Source organism: Candida metapsilosis, assembly GCF_017655625.1.
Source record: "Candida metapsilosis strain BP57 chromosome Unknown scaffold4, whole genome shotgun sequence".
Lineage (NCBI taxonomy): Eukaryota > Fungi > Ascomycota > Pichiomycetes > Serinales > Debaryomycetaceae > Lodderomyces > Lodderomyces metapsilosis.
This window is the reverse complement of record NW_027138162.1, coordinates 99,333-118,802: the sequence shown is the minus strand read 5'-3', so window position 1 is coordinate 118,802 and position 19,470 is coordinate 99,333. Positions and strand designations below refer to the sequence as shown.

Sequence of the window (19,470 nt, the reverse complement as noted above, 5' to 3'; positions counted from 1 at the left end):
TCACTGGGCAGAAACAGTTCACTATAGAGTATTCTAATATGTTGAGGAACCTAGCTAGATTCACAGGATACAACCTTCGTCTAAAGGGATTGCCGGTTGTTGCATATAATTACTCAACAACGTCTGGGGCAGCCAAGAAACCAAAAGTATTTCAAGAAGTTTCTGATGCAAGTGAAGAAACGCATACAGGACAGTTTATCGACAAGGTAGTTAAGCCGTATACGGTAACCACGTATGCTCGTCCAAATCTCGTTTTAACTCATGGTAAAGGTTCATATATTTACGACTTGGAGAATCGCAAGTATATCGATTTCACTGCTGGTATTGCAGTGACTTGCTTGGGCCATTCTAATGAAGGAGTTACGGAGATATTGAAAGATCAGTCTGAGAAGCTAATTCATTGTTCTAACTTGTACTACAATTTACCAGCAGGTGAGTTGGCAAGTAAATTGATCCACAAAACTAAAGAACACAATGGTATGCACGATGCTTCCAGAGTCTTCTTGTGCAATTCAGGAACCGAAGCCAATGAAGCCGCATTGAAATTTGCTAGAAAATATGGGAAGCTGAAAGGTGGGGATCCTAAAGTTGAGTTTATTACCTTTGCCAATTCCTTCCATGGTAGATCAATGGGTGCTTTATCAGTGACCCCCAATCCTAAATACCAGGCACCTTTTGCTCCTTTAATCGGTGGAGTGCAAGCTGCCGAGCCAAACAACATTGAAAGTGTTGAGAAGTTGATTTCTTCAGAGAAGACCTGTGGTGTTATAATCGAACCCATACAAGGTGAAGGAGGTGTCAATCTCATAGACGAAGCTTTCTTGGTCAAATTGAGGGCATTATGCAATAAGCACGACGCTTTGTTGATATACGATGAGATACAATGTGGATTAGGACGTTCAGGTAAGTTGTGGGCCCATTCACATTTGTCTCAAGAAGCTCACCCTGACATTGTTACTATGGCTAAAGCCTTGGGTAATGGATTTCCCATTGGAGCTACCATGATTACTGAAAAAGTTGAAAGTGCTCTCTCGGTAGGCGATCATGGGACTACATACGGTGGCAATCCACTCGGAGCTAGAATTGGATCGTTTGTGGTGGATGAAATCACAAAGGAACCGTTTTTGCATAATATAAATGAAAAGTCTGAAAAGTTTGTTACCAAGTTGAATGAGATTGCTAAGGCTCATCCAGATAAAATACTAAAAGTTAAGGGTAAGGGTTTGTTGTTGGGGTTGCAATTTGCTGAGAATGTTGATATAAATAAAATTGTAGAAAAGTGCAGAGAGAATGGGTTATTGATAATAACAGCTGGAATGAATACCATCAGGTTCGTACCTGCACTCAACATACCAGACCAGGCTATAGATGAGGGACTTGCCATTTTAGAGCATTGTATAGAACAGTAAAATAAATGAGTGAGGTTGTTGAAGCTCTATTAAGATCTGGTTTGATTGGCCGCCCCCATGTGGGTTATGTTATCTATTTGAATTTGTGTACTAATTAGCTTACATAATAACTTTAACTTCTATTTGGTGTGAAAAATTCCCGACATACATTTTGTTGAATGCCTTTCTATTTGCGTTTGTTTATAGCTTATCTTTTTCACTTCGACCTGCAGGGTTAAGTCTCAAGACACTGTACATAACACCAAGCAATCGATACAAACGTCCATCCCATAAAGAATCTTCCGGCACGTACATAATCACATCTTTTCAAACACCAATTACAAAACCCTTTTTTTCATCCTTTGGTGAAGTGGGAGTGGGTAAAAAAAAGAAATACAATCAAACAAATCAAACCAAACCAAACCAAACCAAACCAAACCAAAGCACAGTTTGATATATCCTGAATGCTACATGACGATCCCTTTTAAAGTACCCATTTCTGATCTAGACTTTTGTCTAGAACAACTATTGGACTACAAACCACCAAAGATCTTACCTTCGGAGACCATTCAACAACTATGCCACATGCTTAAAACACAGCTATTGGCTGCACCTAATATTTTGTCACTACAGTCCCCCATCTCCGTAGTAGGAGATATACATGGTCAGTATCATGATATGTTGGAAATTTTTAAAATTGGAGGATCGCCTCCAAACACAAATTACCTTTTCTTGGGAGACTATGTCGATCGTGGTTACTATTCTGTGGAAACCATATCTTTACTAATAGTGTTGAAGCTTCGATATCCCAACCGAGTCAGCCTAATAAGAGGGAATCACGAATCTAGAACAATAACCACAAACTATGGGTTCTACACTGAAGTGTTGAACAAGTATAATGGGTCAGCTGATGTTTGGTCATATATAACAGACTTGTTTGACTATCTACCTTTAGGGGCAACCATTGATGGTACAGTATTTGCATGTCATGGTGGTCTTTCTCCTAGCTGTCAACAATTGGACCAAATTAGGGCAGTAGATCGATTTAGAGAAATACCACATGATGGTATAATGGCTGATCTAGTATGGTCAGACCCAGATGTTGAAATCAATGACTTTAAATTAAGTCCCAGGGGTGCAGGTTACCTCTTTGGAAGTGATATAATGGATAAATTTTGTAATGATAACCGGTTGTCGCAAATGATTAGAGCCCATCAATTGTGTAACGAGGGGTACACGAGTTACTGGAAAGGAAAGTGTCTAACAGTATGGTCAGCACCAAACTACTGCTACAGGTGTGGTAACAAAGCAAGTGTATTGGAAATTATACACACAAATTATGCGAGCAAAACAGTAGAGGGTAAGGATAGCGATGAAACCAGCACAAATTCGATAAAACATGCATCGCTCAAATCTACAATTCAAGCCAAGCAGGGTGTCTTACCAGGCCAGTTTTTCAATGTGTTTGAAGCGTCTACTGAAAATGATGAAGATACATTGAACGGAAAAGGAGTTAATGGAGTCAATTTTTCAATTCTTGATAATACCGATACCGATTTCTTTGCTGCTTATTTTCAAGAACGGCCAAAACGTCAACACGTGGATTATTTTTTGTAACGACAGAATCAAAGATAGCTTTGAAGCATTCAACTCGCCACCATATTTAATGATAGATTTGTATTATAGAAATGTACTATTAAAGAAACCCTTTTTAGCCATTCTTCTTTCTTTTCCTTGTTTATCCGTAATATAACTCAAAGTTGAACCCATCATGTACCTCATAATCATCCAACGAAATGTGATCCTTGTATATCTGATGTCCTTTTCTCAAAACAATCTTTTCATATGGAGTTCCGATTTGTGCTCCAAGAACTTTTTTCAAATCTCCAATTGTATCAGTTGGTAAACATTTGACTTTGATCTTTTTGCCGAGCCTATCATTCGCTTGTATTTCGATCATTTTGGATACGATCTATCTTCCAAGTGGAGAGACTGTAGTCTATATATATTGATCCTCTCTATTTGACAGAGAAAGAGAAGAAAAAAAAAATGAACAAGAGAAAAATTGTAAAACAGCATTTCTCGGGGGTCTTATTTCAATCAACAAGCTATAGAAAACCTTTCAAGTCTTTGCTGGTGTATATATTTTGACCTCAATTCACACTGATTCACTTAATTTTGCATGGCTCACTATGTCGGACAATCAAGTAACAAATCTCACAAGTGAGGAGCATCATAATCTCCCGCAAGAGGACCACGGACAACAAGGAGAGCAGCAACACCAGCTACATGCTACCCAACTGAGACACTATACAGATTTTGCACTTGCACCTGAGAATGCTGCATCAACACCATCAAGCTCCAAAGGTAGAGGGTCTGTCAGTGATAATCCTTCATCCTCATCCACACCACCAGTGAGAAGGCCACCCTCCTTGATGCGTTCGCAAACAGTGAACGGAAGTGTGCCCATTACAACAAAAGACCTGCATGTGAAGAGGTCACTTAGCTCTGGTTACAATAATGCAGGGTCAAGACCACTGGCTGCCAACAAGGTGCATTTCCCTAGTACTACTACTTCGCCAACCAACTCCAAGAAATCACATGCCATAAGTGCGCATAGTCCAGCTGCAGTTAGTAGATCACCTAGTAACTCCGTGGTCAGAACGAGGTCAAGCTCATTGACTAAAACGCAACTGCAACCAAACACTTCACAATACTTGGCACAAGAAAAGACGTATTTGCGAAAACTCAAAAACCAATTTGCCGATGACTATTACACGAAGGGAATAACTGGTGCCGATGAGGAAAGCAAGGATTCGCTAGATGATGAAGAAGATGACGAGGGGTATGATTCGGCGTCTAATAACGGCGGCGATAATGCGACATTATTAGCAACCATCGATGATGACAAATATCAAATTGATTACAGCATGGCTCTTTCCTTGATGAAAAACTCCAGTCTTAATCTTAAGAAAATATCAAATCTCAAAACCGATACGACAGATGATCCAGCAGTTGTTGAAAGGTTGGACTGGCAGTCTATGTTGACATCAGTATTAACAGGAGATGTGGTTCGATCCGAAAAGACAAAGATCATAAACACCCATAATCCGGACAATCCACTAGAGAGCTATGTACATTCAACATTCAAAGAGAACATCTGGTTCGGCATTAGAGCCAAGATTTTTAATAGGACTGAGGATGACCAGCGAAAGATTGTGGCGTACAGAAGAACTTTGGTTGAACAATTGATTGAGGATATTATGCAATTTGAGGTTAATTACGATGACTCGACGGGGAATCCAATTCGAGAGCAAGTCAAGACGATTTTGGATAGATATGACGAGGCTTGTAGCCTTTGGAGAACTTTGGAGGAGATGCGTAATGACAAGCCTGCATGTCGTAGCGAAGAGTTCCAGAACCGAGTTGATGCATTGACCGCTTGGCTATCTATTACCGATGCTATTAAAAGAGAGACACAATCTTTGAGGGTATGGATAGGTAATGATGAGTTAGATATTACCAAATCACCAGTGGAAGTACCAAGCAGAAGCTCTTCTTTATCGAATAGCAAAATTGTGAAAGAGATTTTTGACGAAGATAACAAGTCGCTTGCGGAACGATTGATGAAGGAAAAAGATGTGCATACAATATTCAAGAAACGTATATTCAGACCATTGTCGCCGTGGATGATTAAATCCAAGGATACGTATATCCGATTGGGTAACATGTTTGAAATAATGAAGCTACCTGACTACCTTCACGATTTAATTCAAATTTGTATTATACCTATGAAATTGATCAAAGAAATTATCAATGTAAGATTGGGATATGCCATGAAACTTCAAAATCCCACCTTGATGATGATTGACCAAATGCTAGATGACTTTCAATCTTATATTACAATAGCCTTGGAGGTGAAGCTGGGTGTACAGCAGTATAAAGAGCCCGATCCTCAAAAAATATGGCTTTTGAGCGAATTGTTTGACGGTGAAGTTTCTGATTTTGATGGAGTGATTCTCAGATGCATACGATACTTTTTAGTATTGTTCAACAAAAAATTGTTAGATAGTTCGAGGTCACAGAATAGTTTTAGAACATTCAAGGAGCCAGAAGAATTGGAAGAAGTGTGGAATTTCTTGCAATCGCTAGGGAATTATATAGATGGAGGTGGTGCTGTCGTGGCCGAGGAGATTGCGTTGTTGACACTGCGTTTGAACCATCGTCTTTTGGCGTACTTTAACCACTCCATTAGGTCTCCTCCACACACAGAATCCACGCAAGACCTTATTCGTTGGTATAGTTCAACTTTGGGGAACTTTGGCCAAATACGTCGTAAATTAGCCAGATTTACAGGGGATATATCGAGATCATTTACAAACTCATTGGTGTTTGAGCTACCTGATCAGCCGCACCAAAACAACACCAAAGCTTTACTTGATGTGTTGAGAGCAACCGATCACTTTCTTGTCTACACAAATACCATAGAGTCTCAAGGAACCTATTTCTTTGCTAGCCCCGAACTATCAGGAAATGAACAGGAGATTTTAAAGATAATCAATGGGTCTTATGTTGGATTGGATCCAAGTACAAAGAAATCAAACTTTACTGAGCTACTGAATTTGCTTCAAAGTTCATGGAACGTCACTTTGGAAAATATTGAGGATACTCTGAAATTTGGCTATATTTTATCCCTTTGTCCAATGAAACCCATTGTATGGGAAGGAGCGGTCTTCAATGTCAATGTTGACTCTGTACCCACAACTGAGTTGAAAAATGGTCAATTGGCACTTATTGCCAGAGTTCCTTACTTTGAACTCCATGTTGTTCGAGACAAGTTTTTGGACCTTGTTAATGATGTATTGGTCGTTGGTGGAGCTATAAAACCAGTTGAACAACGATGTTCTTTGGCCAAAGTACATTATGAGTTGACAAAGACAAATAAAGCTTTTTTTAGAATGAGCTTGTGTGTGTTGGATTCAGTGAAAACAGTGCAGATGAAGTTTAGGCAGTTGAATGCGACTGGCGATTATCAAACTGTGATTAACAATTACTTTGTTTTCGCTCGTGATTATGGAAAGAATGCGGCTCGGAATCTTGACTCATCTCGAAAGTCAGCAGTGATTATGAAATTGATGCAGTTGGCCATTGATTGGGTTAGCTTCATTTGTGATGATTGCATTCCAACTGATCGAAAAACATTTAGATGGTGTGTCTTGGCATTGGAGTTTGCAATGGATATGACTCGTGGTTTTAACATACTTTTCTTAAATGAAGAGCAGTTTAGTACTTTGAAAATAAAGGTGGCAAGATGTATGTCTTTGCTTATTTCCCATTTTGATATTATGGGTGCTAGATCTAGTGAAGCTGAGAAAAATAAGTTGTTGAAGTGGACTTCTCAAAGACAGAATATTGCAAATTCCCAAAATGACGAATATGCATTTGAAATGTACCATGAGGAGGTTATGCAACAAATTGATGAGATTGAACAGTACAGATCTGAGCTTCTGGCTGAGTACCAGTCAGTGGGTAAGGTGATTGACAAGAGTGATCTGGAGTATCAATTTGTCACATTATTGGCTTCATCATTCTCAAGTGTATCGATAAGATGGCAAAAGGGGAAATACATTGGAGGTGGTACTTTTGGTCAAGTATTTGCCGCAGTCAATCTAGACACTGGAGGTGTTATGGCAGTAAAGGAGATTCGATTCCATGACAGTCAATCAATCAAGAGTCTTGTGCCACAGATCAAAGAGGAAATGACAGTTTTGGAAATGTTGAACCATCCAAATGTTGTACAATATTTTGGTGTTGAAGTTCATCGTGACAAGGTCTACATTTTTATGGAATTTTGTGAAGGTGGATCCCTTGCGGGCCTTTTGACACATGGCCGTATTGAGGATGAAATGGTGATCCAAGTCTATACACTACAAATGTTGGAGGGTGTAGCTTACCTACATCAGTCGGGAGTTGTGCATAGAGATATCAAGCCGGAGAATGTATTGCTTGATCATAATGGAGTCATTAAATTTGTCGACTTTGGTGCTGCAAAGGTTATAGCTAATAGTGGACGGACTCGAGTTTCAACGAAATCAATGCGTCCTGTGACAGGAGCTGATAACCAAAGTTTGAATTCCATGACGGGTACTCCGATGTACATGTCGCCTGAGGTCATCACTGGATCCTCTACTGATCGTAGTGGTGTTGTTGATATTTGGTCGCTAGGATGTTGTGTCTTGGAAATGGCAACAGGTCGCAGGCCATGGGCAAACCTAGACAATGAATGGGCCATCATGTATCATATTGCCGCTGGTCACAAGCCACCATTACCATCACCAGATCAACTAAGTGAAGAAGGTAGAAGATTTATTTCGCGATGTCTTGTTCATGATCCTGCAAAGAGGCCCAGCGCTGCTGAATTATTGAACGATCCGTGGATGGTTTCAATTAGGCAGATTGCCTTTGGTGGCAGTGGGTCAGAATACAGCACACCTTCATCAGAGAATGGAACCTCCAGTGGCTAAACTTTAAGAGTAAATTAGAGCTAAACTTTTTGAATAAAGAACTATTCCGAAACCATTATTCATTCACTATGTACAAAACTCTATCAACAGCTTTTCCCTTTCAATCCTCATATCTTGATCTCTTTTTCAAAAAGTTCCGTAACCTCTCTCGTCACATCTCCTTTAATATTCACAATTCCTGCACCTTGATTCATGGTTATGTCAAACTGAGGATAAGCTTCAAGTAAATCTTGTTTTAATTGATGTAAATCACCCTGAACACGCTTGATTTCAGTCGTTATCTTGGTGTTTTGGACCTTCTTGTATACTGGCCAATGATGAAATTTCGTTTTGGAAATGTAGTAGTTCTTGACGCCAAATCCGTTATTGGGTAAGTCGCGATGCGATACAGAACTTAGGTCTTGGAATGTGTATCTTGTAAGTTCAGGCTTAGGGACTTTAACGCGGAGTGCTAGAAGTGTAGGTGTAGGTCTCATTGTGGTGATGTAGCTTCTTTTGGCAAGTTGATGGATATGTGGTGAACCAATTTTGGTGAAAAATTTTTGTGAGCCATTTCTGGGCGTATACACACGACCAGTGCAACAAACAAAATTGCAAAAAATTATAAAGACGTAGAGGAAGTCAATACAGGGGAAACCTAAAGATCTGGATCTCCTCCATGAAAAAGAGTACTCACAATGGATGCTACAAGTTTATCAAGCCCACAGAAATTCATACACAATTTTACACAACAGCTTCAACACCTTTCCTCAAGGTCTCTCTATTTGTATTAAACTTCTTTCCCTTCACCTTCTCATGAGACTTGAGATGCTGGTCAAGATCAACTTTTTTAGCAAATGAACTTCCACATTCAGTACAAGCATATTTCTTCTCATGAACCTTCATATGTTTGGTCAAGTTTGAACTCTCACTAAAGCTCTTGTTACAACCAGGCCACTTACATTTAAGTGGTTTCTCTCCTGTGTGGACACGATTATGAATTGATAAGGAGCTGCTTGTGGCAAATTTTTTACCACAAATTGTACATTCAAATGGCTTTTCACCTGAGTGAACTCGCAAGTGTTGGTCTAGCATTGATTGTACTGCAAACGATGCCCCACAAATTGTGCATTTGCATGGCTTGTAATTTGTATGAACATGAATGTGACGATAAAGCTTCTGCCTCTGGTTAAAGATTTTCCCATTGTGTCTTTCACAACCTATCCAATTGCAACTGTATTTTGATTTGCCTGATCCTATATGAGTGTTGATAATATGGTGTTGTAAATCACATTGGGAGTTGTGAGTTGCATTACATGGAATTGGCTTGCCATCTTTGTCCACACCAATCTCCCATTGACATCTAAATTCAGGTCCTTGTGCACAACAAGCTGATGTGTTAGCATTCTTGCTTTTCTTCTTTTTGGGTAGGATTGACATGGAGGTAATGTTCAACTCCCGATTGATACTTGTTGGTGACTTGGCGATGGATGGGGATTTTTCAGGCGCACTTGTAGTAGACATTGGAGTCAACACATTAGGTGAGCTAGTCGTTAGTGCTGTCTCATTCTCGTAAGACTGCTTATGTGTTTCCAAGTGTTCAAGCAAGGCATCAAGGTTTTCATCACTGTAATTACAATTGTTCCATTCACATTGATATGAGGTTGATTTTTCCAAATCATGCTCTTGCTTTATATGGTCACCAACTATATGATTCATAAAATTGTCATTGTTTAATTTTTTAATACAGTGTTCCCATTGACAAGGGTATTGCAAAAGTGAATCTGCATCATTCAGTTTCGATGGCTCTGTGAGATTAGCTTTTTTAGACATCATGTCGTGGAAATTGTTAAATTTGATAATGAAATCGAAATCCGACATGAGCTTCTCGTCGTCGTAAACAGAAGCTGGATCGTTTGGAATTGTTGTATGAAAGCAAGACTGGTGGATGTGGTGGTGATAGGTTGACTCTTTCGCATCATCAGGATGACATTCGTGGGGGAAGTGGATTTCAAAATCATTCAGGGGATTTCGTTTTACCCGTTTAGCAGGAGGATCTGATGTATTTACAAGGTTCTTCTGTGGTATCAAATTTTGGTGAACATTACTGATCAAATCTTCAAAAAGAGGACGTTTGTCAATTTGTAAATCACAAAGATTGTTCTTTTCTGATTCCGGTAAGGTGCCCTGCGTATGATGGCAACTTGATCTATGACAATCGCCACCTCCATTGGGCGACAGATGGCAAACTTTATATTCCTTGCACTTGGGATCCTCGCAACACACGACCTTCAGTTCATCCTCTCTTTCGTACAGCTCGCAACAATGTGAGTCGTAGCCTCTTTGGCTCTTAAGAATAGGCACATCAGTTGTATGTTGGCAACATTTTTGTGTTTCCAAGGGAGGTACACAGTTGGGATCTGTACAGCATATTTTTCCATCTTCTACTGCTTCATCGCAACAACTCTCCTCGATGAGTTTGCTGTCATCGCAAGCCAAATAGAAACAATCATCCAAGTCATCGCAGAATACATCTTTACATGTAGCTACGTTACTAAATTCCGGACAGAATGTGTCAAACAGTTGTGCCATAGTGCCATTTTGAAAATCTTGTGATGGCAATTCAGGAGCTGGCAATCCTTGTGTTGCATGATAGTGGTGATCATGATCGTGGTTGTGTATATGACCGTGAATATGTGTGTGATCCCTATGCTTGTGTATATGACCATGAACGTACCCATGCGTGAGTATTGTTGATTCTGGTGTCACTCCTTTTTCCAACATTTCAATCAATTTGGTGTCCAGTATACTCAGGACTGGAGGCAGTGTTAACGGAATCACCAGCCCCGTAAAATCAGGTTGACTTGCCGGTGACGTGATAGTGGAGTTTATTTGATCAACAGCGTTTATCAGCAGTTTACTCGATGAGCTGCTTGTGTTGTGAAAATGTGGTGATGAGGTCATTGTTGATAAATACAAATGTCAATAGGTTCTGTTGAGTTGCTTGGTAAATGTAAGATGGTCAAAAAAATTTCAAGATGCTTTCAAAAAAAAAAAGGGGCTGCTCTCCTCCAGTGTCTCTCTGTAACAATGAATTATTCGCTTATGGTATTATGAGATAGACAAGTATTTGTCATAATAATAATAAAAAAAAAATTTTGTATGAAGTAAATGATGTATTCTATTATTAGGTACAAAATTTGCAATCACCTTGGTGGTTACTGACTTTGTTTTGTTGTTTGTTGCCTTGTGTGTCAAAATGGACAGAGTCATACACGTGACTATTACTAATATTAATGTCACATTTTGTCAACTCACGACACCTATTCGTTTACACCACGGATGACATTTAAACCAGTCACAAGGAGATTAGAGTGGTTGTAGAAGCTATATCTGGTGCATAAAGGTTCTTTAAGGATCACGAGAAACCACTTCTAAGTGAAAGGTGTTTACAGTAAAAATTTGGCTCTAAAATTCTGCAAACTTTTGACTCCTGAGTATTCATAGAAACAATTCATAATATTTTGGTTGACAGTATGTTATATCAATACTTTTCAATTGAGCTTATAATGTGGACTTAAAGATGGTCTGGCCCCAGAATGGATCTTTACATGATACAGAGCTTACATATCTAAATTAAAGGAACTACTTTGGAATTTAGAAAAATGTGCTCTCTAGGAGATTGCGATTTACTTACGTCGTATAATCAACTCGCTTCTAATCTTCAGTAGCGTTGAAGCCACAAGTGTAACATTTAGAGTTTTGTTTATGCACTTCTCGTACTTTAAAAAATTGAAACCACGTATCTATCATCATTGTGGAATGTTCGGAGCAATTGCATAATCTTTTTGGGTTGTAAGTAACTCCGCATTTCCTTTTGATCTCATTCCGTTCATTTGTGTTAGGGGGCTTGGCTTGTTTTTATTCTTAACAAGATTTGATTTGAGTTTGGTGATCTCATTTGTAACAAACAACAAACAACAAACAGAAGAATCAAGACAAATTGTAAACAAATCCACAAAACCATAAACACAGACAAATATTATATATACGTAATCACATTCACATTCACATTCAATACGCGTTTTGCATTCGTACAAGTACAACATGAATCACGCCTACTCAATAAAGCTGAACAAAGCTGTATAAAGTTCCATCATTGCTATTGCATATTATACGCGCCTAATCTTCCCTACTTTTCTGCAACTAAAAAGAAACTTTTCACTCAATTACATAAATAATGAGGCGTCAATGGTGCATATCCTTTCACAAAAACTTCGAACAATTGAGATGAAGATGAGCATTGGTCAAACGTATGTCAGCACCACAACATAAAAAATTTCAAAGAATGCAAATCAGTTTAAATTTGGGTTAGCAAATATCCAGTATCACGCAATTCGACTTACAACACAAGTCACAGTTTTTAGATATAGATACTCCTCTCGTAAAAGACAATGAATTTTAGCTTTTTCCTTTTGTTGTTGAGGGTTTCAATTGGTAATTTTAGACTTTTCTATTGTTCAGGTTTGTGATTCAGTAAGAAAGTTTTTCATTTGCGTGTTTTTTTTTTTTTTTTATTTGAACATTCTTTTACGAGTTGGAGTAGTTTAAAGAAAAACGTGTGTTAGTGTTAATGGAGAGTAACATTATTCACATTGAAAGGTAATAAGAGTATGGAAAGACAGCGCTGGCTAGAGTAATTTTTTTTAACTATATATTGTTTTAGGTTGTTACCCACTATTGGTAAGTATTCGCCACATGGGGTTATGAGCCCTTGCCAGACAATTATGCAGACACAACCCCAACACATTCTTTTTATTGTTAACATTCTTCTGTTGTTTATGTAGTTTGTGGTTTGTGGTTTGTATGTATAATGTATTGCTACTTAAATTTGTATAAAATTGTATTTCCTAATTGGGAAACATTGAATGCTAAATAGGAAATAAATTTCAAATGTTACACAAAACAAAACATTTACAATACAGATTATAAGCCGCCAATCATTAACAACTTTCAAACTAGTTAGCTACATTACATTCTTTTTATATATACTCAACACATTCCTTCTTTTATCAGAAGTAAAGACCCACATTCCCCATTTGTCATTGAAAGAAGTGCTAATCTAGAGACTGCTTCAGCAAAATTTTTTTTTTTTTCAAAGTTATATAAATCACTTACCTATTTCCCTGTTTCAAAGCAAACCATAGAGTCACTGATTTTCTCCCTAATTCATGCCAATGATGCTATTCAGGCGGAAAAGCAAAGATACTTTGCTAAATAAGGAGCTGACACAGGTAACAGTGAAAAAGTCACGAAGTGCAAGAGATCTACTACTGAGGTTAACAACAACGCCATCGCAAGCAAAGAAATCACTAGAAACCCATAACGACCTTGAAACCGATCAACCCAAGTTACATTTGGATACCAACAGACAATATCTACCATATGAAGAACCGTTTAACTTAATGACTCCCAGGGAAGACGAGTTTAAGGACAGAGACCTCATGACGCCTATTCGACAAATGACCACAACACCTGAAACAATGCAAGCGCCACAACAAGACTCTTCACGAACCCATCCTCCTGAACAGAGAGCAAAAGTGTTGTCAACTATAATCGATTTTGAAAATGAGTCTATTATTGAAATGTATACCCCAAGAAAACCAGTTTATATTCAAAATCAAGTTCGCCTTGATTCTGCATGTGCCATATTCGAAAAGATTAGTTTACTAGATGACAAAGAAAGCCGTGAAAGTGAGCAATATGATGTGTATGAGGAGGAGGAGGATATTCTAGGTGATAAGTTTGACGATGAATTGACTTTTGATGGAACATTTAGCACTTCAACTTCTCGCCAAAATTCTCCTTCTAAAGACCCCTTTGATAGTGTATCGTTGACCGAAACCAACATTCAGATTTACAAGAGACTGCACCGGAAATCTAAACATAGCAGCCTACATTTTGTTCAAGGTGCTATCGAGTCACCAACGAAACCACAAAGGAAGCAAATTACACCAACAAATTCTTTACAAGCTGGACTTGTCGAGGAGGAGGAGCATGAATCCAAGAATGCTGATTTATACCAGTTGGAGATGATGCTAATGGAAGAGAAACACAAGTATGAGATGAAACAACAACAAAGGGCCATGGATCAATTACGGCTGCAATTGAAACAACAACGCACCGAAAATACAGTTTTGCGCAACCAGTTGGCTCAATTGGAGTATGAAGGTAGTCTACTACCTGCATTTAAATGGGATAAGCCTGTCACAAAGAAGAATGGCGTGAAAAGTCCCAAAGTTAGTTTCAAAGATTATGATGATGATACTGGATCTGTCATCTCAACTGAAGAATCAATCATGAGTTTGTACTATGATGAGAGAAAAGTTTCAGGTGCTTCAACAGTCGGCTCATCCACCAATAGCGTCAACAAAAACTACGACTAGGATGAAGCCATTTTGTACGTTAATATTTTTCTTCTTTTAATTACATTTTTATTTAGTTTCTAGTAAAACGCTTCAAACTACATACACTGTCCAGCCTCTAAAGTTCCTTTATGTCATTCTCATCAGCAACTAATCCCATAACAACAAGGAACATATTCAAATTATTCAACAAGTTTTGCTTCTTGTAAAGATTGGCCAAATCTTGATTATCAATGGCTTTTGCTCTATTCATAGCACCAAAGATTTCATCTCTAACTTCATCAACAATAATCCTTTGATGACTCAATTTACCACCCAATGACAAGGTGGCCAAAAACTGCCAAATGTAATTCTCCTTAGAAGATCCATCATCAATGTCAACAGGATGAGGCGGGAAAATCGCCGATATTCTTGACTCCAAGGCAGTAAACAATTCATCATAACAAGAAGTCCATTCCGACAAGTCAGTTGCTGAAATTTGCCCTTCTCCAATGATTAATTCAGCACGCGATAACAAGGTTGTGAGAATAGTGAGACCTATCTTGGTAGTTGATACAAATGATACATTATTGTGTTCAATCAAAATCACCAATAATCCAATAATCTCATTAAATTTGAACTCCAGTACAGCATTGATCAAAATCTTGGAAAACGTCATTGAATAAGCATCAACAAGTTTTAAAATCTTTTCCGACACTTTTTTATCGGGATAAGTTGTGTACGAGCCATGCTTTATAACTGACAAATTTTCCAAATTGGACATGATCAAAGTGGTAATAGTCAATATCTGCTCACGGCTCAAGAATTTGAAAAGACGCATCAATATTTTCAACATTTTGTTGTAGTTCAAACACTGAATGAATGGATTTACTTCAGCTTCATCGTCACCTGACGAAGATGCTTGTTCTAAAACTTTCATCGATTCCCACAAGTTTGTTGTGTCAACATTTGATGAAACTCTTGATTCACTCTCCACATTCATCAACTCTGAAATGATATTTTCCAAAATTGCAAAAATATCTCTACGGGAATATCTCTTTATATCCTCCTTCTTGGCATCATCAGTCACATTTTCATTCTTTTCCCTTTCAGCTGCTTTACTGATAATTTCCAATTGTTGCCTAGGCTTCTTTCCACTAGCAAATGAAATCTTTCCTAATGCACCCTCTTTTGCATACTGCTCAAATTTTGGTCTTCCTTTGGCGACATGGACAGCTTTCTGCACTTGTTGCTGCATTCTTTGCAATGCAACATCGGCTCTTTTGTAACGTCCTCCTAATCTGTGACCACTATGATCTAAATAAGCTTGAGCGATTGAGTTGTTCTGATGGCCAAGTGCTGATTGAGGAACGCCATTGACAATTCTAGGATGAATGACTTTGTACACTTGCGCGTAGAAATCTTCATTGTATGGATCTTCAGTGACAATGTGCGACAATTGAGATCTGGTTACAAAATCTTTATCCTTTGGGTTCATAATTCCCGAGTACTTCATAATCCTTGACACTTTCTCTAGCCTTTTGGCAGCTTTGGCTTGTTGTTCTGGAGTGAGCTCTTGAACTGGTTGTTCAACTTGTTGTTGGTGGTATTGCCTTTGATGATGCTGCTGCTGCTGCTGCTGCTGTTGTTGTTGTTGTTGTTGCTGCTGGTAAGCATGGTGGTGCTGTTGCAATGCTTCCTTACCTAAGACAGGAAATTGTGACAAGTCTACCTTTTGAGCCTTTTGCTCTTGCTGTACAGATTGAGAGATAGGGTGCCCTTTATCGTGCACAGCTGCTGCAGGCACTTGGCCCTTTCCTTGTGTCGGAAGCTGACCCTGATTCTGCAACCCTTGTGGAGGTTGAACTTGGCTTAAGGATTGTTGTTGTTGTTGCTCAAATTGTTGGCGCATATGTGGCGGTAATCCTTGCATAGGTGGTAATTGCTGAGGAGGCACTCCACCTGAAAAGCCATATTGAGGTGGCATATAACCACCCAACATGTATCCATTAAATTGGTTTGGTGGTGGCATCATACCAGGGACTCCATACCCTTGAGGTGGGAACAGCCCTGGTTGGTTGAAGCCTTGGGGAGGAAATCCTGGTTGCTGCTGCTGTTGTTGCTGTTGTTGTTGTTGTTGGTCAATGGCAGTTAACTGTGCTTCAATTTCCTCCAATGATAAAATCTTCCTCTCAGGTTGAGAAGATGGAGCTGTCTCCTTTTGAGATTCATCATTCGCTTTACTGGATGAGGTGCCCCACAACTCCTGCATAAATTCATCATCATTCACAGGTGCCGCTTGAGCTGCTTGGGCGTAGCTTTGGGTTTGAGTTGGAGCTGATGAAGTCTGGGTATTAGCATTCTGGTCAGACTTATCGTGGCCAAAATCGAAATCTTTTCTAATCTCGGCAACACTAGTTCCAAAAGTGTCGGCATTAAATGCGTCATCCTCATCTTCTAATTCTCCCAATCCATCATAAGTGTTTTCAAAGTCGTACACTTCATTCTCTTTGCCACTTTGCGGTGGCTTTGTCGGATCGAATCCAAAAAATGACATAGCTTGATGGTATATATAGATTAACCTTTCAATTGATATTAACTTGCTATGGGTGTCTTTTTGGTTTGTTAATTGTATATGGTTCATTTAAATTTTTTTTTTCGACAAAAAAAAAAAAAAAAAAAAAAATTTATTTCAGACTATGTTTATATACAGGACAGTAATTATCTATAAAGTGTGTATCTAATTAAACGCCAGTAAAGCACTTGTTAATTTTAAATTCATTTCATCCCATTCTCCATCCACATCACTCAACACAGTTATGGCTCCACCAGCACCTATACGCCATACACTAGTCTCCTTGCTATTTTCAAAGTCTCTTTTGTAGTGGAAAACAGACCTAATAATAACACTCCAATCTGAATCATCAGTTATCGACCAATATCCTACAACTCCACTGTAAATTCCTCTTCTACCTCCTTGAAAGGAATTTTTCTGCAAGCTCTCAATATCTTGTAATAATTGCACAGACCTCTTTTTTGGCGCACCAGTCATAGAGCCAGGAGGTAAGGATCTATGCAAGATGTCAATTCCATAAAATCCTCTTTGTTTATCAAGAATTCCTTGGATAACACTCACCAACTGGAAAACAGTTTTGTATTCTTCCACCGCCATCAACTGTGTCACTCTCACATTATCTGTAAACTGATACAAATCATGTCTTATCAAGTCCACAATCATCAAATTTTCTCCCATTTCTTTTGGCGTTTTAAGGATTTCAGTGGCTTTTGTGATATCAACTTCAGGAGTGTTTCTCACTGTTCCCTTTATTGGCCTTAGTTCTACCATCTTATCGCAACCTTTATCTTTCCAAGAGAGGAACCTCTCTGGTGATGATGAAAGCAAGCAACAATCTTCAAAATCAATAAAACAAGAAAACGGGGATGGATTCTTTCGAAGTGTAAGTACTTTGTATATATCCCAAGCATTGATATAAGAAGGAAGTTTGATTTTCAGCTGGGTTGTCAAGCACAACTCATATGAATCACCAGAGTGCAAATACTCCTGGCATTTGGAAAATTGTTCCTTATAAATGTCCTGAGATGGCAACTCAAACTGAATGGAATCAGCATCTTCTTGTAATGCAAGATTCTTGACACTGCTGGGAACACTGTCAATATTTATAGATCTCACGTTTTCCAACTCTGACGCCACCCAAGTAGCCCAATCTGAATTATCGTTCACGGATATGATGAACCACTCTTTAGTAACATGATCAAAAATCAAGGATCTTTGTATATACACAAGTTTGAGATCCGGGGTATTATCACAAATAGGCTTGATCTTTTCAAACACTAAATGCTGCCCTTCTTCGTAAGAAATGAGACCCATAAACCCAGCAAAGAATGGAATTTCTCTTTCAGGATAATTTTGTATTTTTGATTTAATAAGCTTCCTAGGAATGTATCGTTTGTGCATTGCATTAGCGACATAACTCCAAGCACCGTCATGTCCATCCACTTCAACAACCGTTCTGCTATCAGTTTTGTATTTTGACAACACAATTTGATTCACATTGTCTATTGAATGAGTGAGGACCTCACTTTCGCCAACAATTGGAAATCCGATAATAGACCATTCACCAGGGATAGATGCAGAATTCATCAAAACAAAATTGGGCTCATTGCTCTTTTGATAAAAGTAGTCGCACACATCAACTGCGGTTATACTTTCGGGTAAACATAACTTTTCAAAAGTGATATTGTCAAGGCTGTGGTGAAAATCATTCTCCTTCACCAAGCTTACTTCATGTACTTCGTGATTACTAAGACCTTTAAACTGATTGTCTGGCGATATCGGTAAGCTTCTCCTAAATACAGAATTCACTTTGTCGGCAATTTTTGAAAAATTGATAATCAACTGTTTCCCATTTTCCGAGCAAATAGACTCTGGATGATATTGTACACCATAAAATGGGAGTGTTTTATGTTTCATCGCCATCAATATCTTTGAATCTTCAGATTTACCCTTCTCCAAACAAAATGCAAGGGGCTCTATTTCATCATTCAAGGTAATCATATCCACAAACAACGAGTGATATCTTACACTAGGAAACTTGCTCATACCAGAAAATAACAGCGTTTCTCCAATGGGATATATATCGTATATTTGACCATGTTTAACCTCCTCCGATCTCTCAACTCTGTTTCCAAACTCATGACAAATACTTTGAAACCCTAAACATATTCCCAAAACTGGGACACAAACGTCATCCTTGGCAATTCTTTGTAGTAACCAGCTAATAATCCCTACATCCTGTGAATTAGCTGGATGTCCAGGACCGGGTCCTATTACTATATACTGGAAAAACTGTTTGATTTGGGTGTAAAATGATTCATACTCATTTGGTTGAAATGCGTCGTTATGAACAATAATTACTTCCTGACCAGTGGTGTCTTTGATCAATTGAGCTAAATTATTAGTGAATGAATCGTATGAGTCTATAAGAAGGATCATTTAAGAAAGTGAGTCGTGAAATGGAAAACGACCCGTATTGCTATAAAGATTTAGATGAGAGGGATTCTCATTAGCCATTGAAAATTTTAGTAACTTTACTAATTACGGAAAATTCTGGGCTTTTGTGTTAAAGTATAAGTCAATGTACATATACGACATAA

The 19,470-nt window shown here is 38.5% G+C and overlaps 9 protein-coding genes across 9 annotated transcripts; 4 read left to right on the top strand and 5 right to left on the bottom strand. All coding sequences in view use genetic code 12, as the record gives it.

The window, feature by feature from the left end:
• Positions 1 to 38: 38 nt before the first annotated feature.
• ARG8 (acetylornithine transaminase) lies at positions 39 to 1,409 on the top strand (the record flags this gene model as incomplete). Its single annotated transcript, XM_067692407.1, has 1 exon — positions 39 to 1,409. One exon carries the CDS (start codon positions 39 to 41, stop codon positions 1,407 to 1,409), a length of 1,371 nt encoding a protein of 456 aa, XP_067547839.1.
• Positions 1,410 to 1,859: 450 nt separating this feature from the next.
• On the top strand, positions 1,860 to 3,005 carry PPG1 (putative serine/threonine-protein kinase; the record flags this gene model as incomplete). The annotated part of the gene is made up of 1 exon (XM_067692406.1): positions 1,860 to 3,005. One exon carries the CDS (start codon positions 1,860 to 1,862, stop codon positions 3,003 to 3,005), a length of 1,146 nt encoding a protein of 381 aa, XP_067547838.1.
• Positions 3,006 to 3,126: 121 nt separating this feature from the next.
• Positions 3,127 to 3,348, bottom strand: I9W82_003439 (ubiquitin-like protein; the record flags this gene model as incomplete). Its single annotated transcript, XM_067692404.1, has 1 exon — positions 3,127 to 3,348. The coding sequence occupies one exon, from the start codon at positions 3,346 to 3,348 to the stop codon at positions 3,127 to 3,129; it is 222 nt and encodes a 73-aa protein (XP_067547837.1).
• A 232-nt stretch (positions 3,349 to 3,580) lies between these two features.
• On the top strand, positions 3,581 to 7,912 carry SSK2 (mitogen-activated protein kinase kinase kinase; the record flags this gene model as incomplete). The annotated part of the gene is made up of 1 exon (XM_067692403.1): positions 3,581 to 7,912. The coding sequence occupies one exon, from the start codon at positions 3,581 to 3,583 to the stop codon at positions 7,910 to 7,912; it is 4,332 nt and encodes a 1,443-aa protein (XP_067547836.1).
• Positions 7,913 to 8,019: 107 nt separating this feature from the next.
• On the bottom strand, positions 8,020 to 8,388 carry IMG2 (mitochondrial 54S ribosomal protein mL49; the record flags this gene model as incomplete). Its single annotated transcript, XM_067692402.1, has 1 exon — positions 8,020 to 8,388. The coding sequence occupies one exon, from the start codon at positions 8,386 to 8,388 to the stop codon at positions 8,020 to 8,022; it is 369 nt and encodes a 122-aa protein (XP_067547835.1).
• A 247-nt stretch (positions 8,389 to 8,635) lies between these two features.
• On the bottom strand, positions 8,636 to 10,855 carry CSR1 (Csr1p; the record flags this gene model as incomplete). Its single annotated transcript, XM_067692401.1, has 1 exon — positions 8,636 to 10,855. The coding sequence occupies one exon, from the start codon at positions 10,853 to 10,855 to the stop codon at positions 8,636 to 8,638; it is 2,220 nt and encodes a 739-aa protein (XP_067547834.1).
• A 2,273-nt stretch (positions 10,856 to 13,128) lies between these two features.
• Positions 13,129 to 14,337, top strand: I9W82_003435 (uncharacterized protein; the record flags this gene model as incomplete). Its single annotated transcript, XM_067692400.1, has 1 exon — positions 13,129 to 14,337. The coding sequence occupies one exon, from the start codon at positions 13,129 to 13,131 to the stop codon at positions 14,335 to 14,337; it is 1,209 nt and encodes a 402-aa protein (XP_067547833.1).
• A 97-nt stretch (positions 14,338 to 14,434) lies between these two features.
• I9W82_003434 (uncharacterized protein) lies at positions 14,435 to 16,852 on the bottom strand (the record flags this gene model as incomplete). The annotated part of the gene is made up of 1 exon (XM_067692399.1): positions 14,435 to 16,852. The coding sequence occupies one exon, from the start codon at positions 16,850 to 16,852 to the stop codon at positions 14,435 to 14,437; it is 2,418 nt and encodes an 805-aa protein (XP_067547832.1).
• Positions 16,853 to 17,035: 183 nt separating this feature from the next.
• ABZ1 (4-amino-4-deoxychorismate synthase) lies at positions 17,036 to 19,309 on the bottom strand (the record flags this gene model as incomplete). The annotated part of the gene is made up of 1 exon (XM_067692398.1): positions 17,036 to 19,309. The coding sequence occupies one exon, from the start codon at positions 19,307 to 19,309 to the stop codon at positions 17,036 to 17,038; it is 2,274 nt and encodes a 757-aa protein (XP_067547831.1).
• Between the last annotated feature and the right edge of the window lie 161 nt (positions 19,310 to 19,470).